General features: G+C 41.5%; 1 protein-coding gene across 1 annotated transcript; it reads right to left on the reverse strand.

Annotated features, from left to right (window-relative positions):
* Positions 1–204: 204 nt before the first annotated feature.
* Positions 205–3,735, reverse strand: LOC132891239 (uncharacterized). Its single transcript, XM_060928718.1, has 9 exons — positions 3,613–3,735; positions 2,932–3,112; positions 1,476–1,931; positions 1,330–1,383; positions 1,184–1,237; positions 857–1,098; positions 551–710; positions 374–461; positions 205–268 (listed from the first exon to the last, which is right to left on the reverse strand). Exons 3-9 carry the CDS (start codon positions 1,894–1,896, stop codon positions 247–249), a joined length of 1,041 nt encoding a protein of 346 aa, XP_060784701.1. The 5' UTR covers positions 1,897–1,931; positions 2,932–3,112; positions 3,613–3,735; the 3' UTR covers positions 205–246.
* Positions 3,736–4,410: the final 675 nt, after the last annotated feature.

Consider the following 4,410-nt stretch of genomic DNA (forward strand, 5'->3'; position numbering starts at 1 on the left):
AAGCAGTGATGAATGACCAGGAAAATGTTGCAGGACTAGAAAGTTTAATAGAAAAAAATATCAAGAATACAACATTGGTAAGGACATCAGCAACACAGTGCAACATTATTATACATTATAAAACATCTGACAACTACAGACAATTATGAAAACTATTTCTTAATAAAATACAATAAAGGCAAAAAATAAGAAAAATTTTAGAAATGCCAAAAACGGGTGCGTGTGCATAGAAGTTGGTGTACGTCTTCAATCTTGAGGACCAGCTGACCTAAAAAGAATAAGAAACAAAACATTTAACACCAACTTAGTGCCAACGTTTCATTTAATTATTGTGAATATTCAGCGATTGATAAAAGACTTAAGTTTAATTTACCGTCTGTGTGGTGCAAACTTCAGTGCATGCCCAATGCACTCCTCAATATCAGCTACCTTCTTGCCAGGGAAGTTCTGCATGCAGGCCTCTACAAATAGAAGTAAAAAAAAAAGTTACACATTTAAATCTCAGTCAAACTTGGCATAACACTGATTTGAAAAATGTATGAACACTTACCCGTTATAATTTTGCAAAGGGTTAAGTTCTGGAAAGGCTTTTTTGCTCTCCTCCCCCTCAGGCTGTACTGCGCCAGGACATTGTTGGTAGCCACCTGGCGTAGAATGTGACGAATGGCTGCCCCCGGATTCGCCCCTCCCAGGCTTTCAAGGAAACGTTTCTACAAAAAAAAAAAAAAAAAACAAGAAAAACATAAGTATACAATGAAAATGAATTTGGAGAGCTTATGTGGTCTACTTTCATTAGCCAAATCAATACATTACCAATGACAATTTATTTCATATATAATTATGTCCAATTAATTACCATTTGGTTCCTTCTTTCTGGTTGAGCCAGACTCCTGTCTAGCTCCTCCAGCTCCTCCACTGTGCTGCATAGGCCCAACAGCACATCTTCCTGCAGAGGAGGCTGAGGCAGGTTCGAGACCACAGCAGCCTCCAATGTCTCTGACTTCCTCTCCATACCCTCCATCCTCCTTTCCATAGCCTCTATCCTCCTCTCCATAGCCTCCATTCTCCTAGTCATTCGCCCCATGTGCTCTTCCATGGCTAGGTACATTTGTGATAGAATTCATTTTAGTTTTTGAACATAATATACTTGTCATATGTGAAAATGTGTGTATATAGTACTTACTTCTTTTTGTGTCATCCGTTGTCCTCCATAGGAGCCTCTTTCGTTCCTCCAGGACTACAGGTAGAATTGAGATGAAATTCATTTTAGTTTTATACCCAATACACTTTTCCTGTGTGAACATCAACAAGTGTGTATGAAGTACTTACGCCTTATTACGGCAGCCATGCCTGAAGCCCCCTCCTCTTCGCCATGGGTCATTCCTGAAGTTCTTGAAAAGAAAATTGTTAGTGTTTGCTTTCTTGGTTAAGAACTTGTAATCAGATAGTAAATATAAAATTCAAAGCAAATGTACCCTCAACTGGGTCGGATGATGTTTGTTCCTCAATGTACGACTCTTCCAATGTCCGACGGCTGGGTGCTGGACTGACATGGGTTGAGGGACTGCTGCTGTCCTGCTCCGAGCTGCTGACCGAACTTGTTGGCTCTGCCATGAACTCAGGGTGTTCTTCAATCTCCGCCGGTTGTATCTCTGGCATGTGTTGAGGTCCATTATGTTGTTGCTCTGCTTCTTGCAGAGCCTGGCCTGTCCTTGCTGCATCTCGCACAGCCTGCTCTTCCCTGCTTGCTGCATCTCGCGCAGACTCCTCTGCCCTGTTTGCTGCATCTCCTGCATCCAGCTGGGCACGCACCAGTGCTCGCACATTCAACACCTCTCGCCGCGCCCTCTTCCATTCCTTTGTGTAGATCTGTCTGGCCAACCTCTTTGAACTCATTGGCTGCAATGCAATACCATGCAAACAATGTGTACCTGTTGCAATGAAAAGCAGGGAAAATTTAAATACAACATTACAACAACAACAAATTTAAGCACAGTGTTTCAGTTTACAACCATACTTGCACTTGACAAAAATACACACAGGATTAAAACTGGGGATGAGGTAAGAATGTGTGAGACAAACATGACAGTAGCATTGCATTCAATCGAGCAGGAAAGCAAAACAAATGTGTAACAAAAGAATGGTCTGTTGCAGAAAAAAAAAAAATATATATATATATATATATATATATATATAGAGAGAGAGAGAGAGAGGGGCGGCACGGTGGTGTAGTGGTTAGCGCTGTCGCCTCACAGCAAGAAGGTCCTGGGTTCGAGCCCCGTGGCCGGCGAGGGCCTTTCTGTGCGGAGTTTGCATGTTCTCCCCGTGTCCACGTGGGTTTCCTCCGGGTGCTCCGGTTTCCCCCACAGTCCAAAGACATGCAGGTTAGGTTAACTGGTGACTCTAAATTGACCGTAGGTGTGAATGTGAGTGTGAATGGTTGTCTGTGTCTATGTGTCAGCCCTGTGATGACCTGGCGACTTGTCCAGGGTGTACCCCGCCTTTCGCCTGTAGTCAGCTGGGATAGGCTCCAGCTTGCCTGCGACCCTGTAGAAGGATAAAGCGGCTAGAGATAATGAGATTATATATATATATATATATATATTCTGCAATTACTTGTTGGCAACTTGTGTCTGCGGCTGGGACTACAATGGATGCATTAAGTCAACGACTTAACTATAATCAATGGAATTAGCTTTTATAGTAGCTATTATAGTATTATTACTATAATATTAAAGTCTTAACTATAATCAATGGAATTAGCTACACCAGAAAAGGCAGCACAGAGAACATTCTAAAAATAGCCCATTATTTTTCAACTTCATGTATTTTGACTCAACTTGACTAAGCGTAGTGCACCACATCCTGTGAAGCTCCAGCCTGAGACAGTGTATATAAACTAGCCTTTAACCACAATAAAATGAATCTTACCTTTTCAAGAGTGAATTCCAGTCGTGTAGTCAAGTAGAATCCAAAGCTTTGTTGCCAAAGTAGAAGCTGTTGAAGCAAAAGGTGTTCTCTGCTTCCGAAGATAGCAGCAATTGATTCTGTTCATTGCGATCAACCCAATTATCCATGTCTTCACAGCCACACCCCCACCACATCAGGCAACCTGGTGGCCAATCAGCAGTCTATGTTCATTTCAAACTGAGGGCGGTAGTTGCGATACAAACGTTTAGATAGTAAAATGTTAACAAATGACTTCCATAGAACCCACTCATGATATAAAACTACCACATTCTAAAAATACATTTCTATTTTCTACCCACATAGCCTACCGCATAAAGTTTGCAACAACAACCATTTATTCTAGTAAATATAGAGGCAGATATCCCTTATGTGAAAACAATATTTTTTTTTCTTGCGGCAGGACGGCAGTGTTTCCTGTCCATGAAATTGCCCTCTGCATTAAAGTACAGAGCCGTTGCAGTATGCCGTTTATTTTTATCCAAACTATAGCATTTACTGCACTAACACTGTAGTAATTCTGTTCTGCACTACAGCATTACTCTAGTAATAAAAATTCACTGTAGTGCAGAGTTTGATTCTTTCCATAAAGGATGGCATCATGGTAGCTAACATGCTAAATAAATGGCTGTACTATCGACATACCTTCAGTTGATCTTGCTGTAGGCGTAAGGTGAAACATTTTCAAATAGATGCATGCTGAATTGCTGTGCCATTAGACTTTTCGTTTAGTGTACAGGGGGAAAAAAAACCTCTGCAAAAACGTAAACATCCAGTTGTCCTCTCATTTCCAATGAGCTCTCCAACCATAGCTATTACAGGACATGACATCACACACACGCGAGGCAGTCTTAAAGGCATACCGCATATTTTGTAGATTAATAATTTCAGTCCACTGCTACAATAATATGCCGTTGTGTACGTTAACTCATGAGTTATATGGCAATCTATTGAATTTGCAAAGTGTTGCTGTAGCAGCTTTGTCAGTTACAAAAACAAAAACTGGTTGAACCAGTTTCCAAAAGCCACAATGCACACACAATGGCTTTAATAGCCCAGCCATTTCATGTGCCTCTGAATGGCTGTCATTAGCAAGTAGGCTAAGCTTAATTGCTCTTGGTCTAGTTTTTTGTGTGAATTTAAAACTCAGTTTGGAATACTTATAGACCCTTTTCAGTCACGTGACCTTCGTAAACGCGACCGCCATTTTGGACATGTAGTGGACTTCGGCTCGAATCAGTTTGAATGCGAGGAAGGCGACAAATGAAAAACATAAAAGAAAAAGGAGCGAGATGCAGAAAACACCTTCACTATCCAGCGACGTAGGGCATTTACAGGGCGAGCAGAGGGAGAGATATTTGCAAAAATTGAGGTTAGCAGGCTTAGAGAACGACGTTTACCTGCTTCCACCAGGATTGTTCACTGACGGAAGTACACGAAGCC

The sequence above is a fragment of the Neoarius graeffei genome, chromosome 9 (assembly GCF_027579695.1).
Source record: "Neoarius graeffei isolate fNeoGra1 chromosome 9, fNeoGra1.pri, whole genome shotgun sequence".
Classification (NCBI taxonomy): domain Eukaryota; kingdom Metazoa; phylum Chordata; class Actinopteri; order Siluriformes; family Ariidae; genus Neoarius; species Neoarius graeffei.

Excerpts from the sequence above, each read along its gene's own strand:
- LOC132891239 (XM_060928718.1), bottom strand. The coding sequence starts at position 1,896 with ATGAGTTCAAAGAGGTTGGCCAGACAGATCTACACAAAGGAATGGAAG. Across the intron at positions 1,238-1,329 it reads CATGGCTGCCGTAATAAGGC|TCCTGGAGGAACGAAAGAGG; the intron begins GTAAGTACTTCA and ends TTCTACCTGTAG. Across the intron at positions 462-550 it reads CCTTTGCAAAATTATAACGG|AGGCCTGCATGCAGAACTTC; the intron begins GTAAGTGTTCAT and ends TTCTATTTGTAG.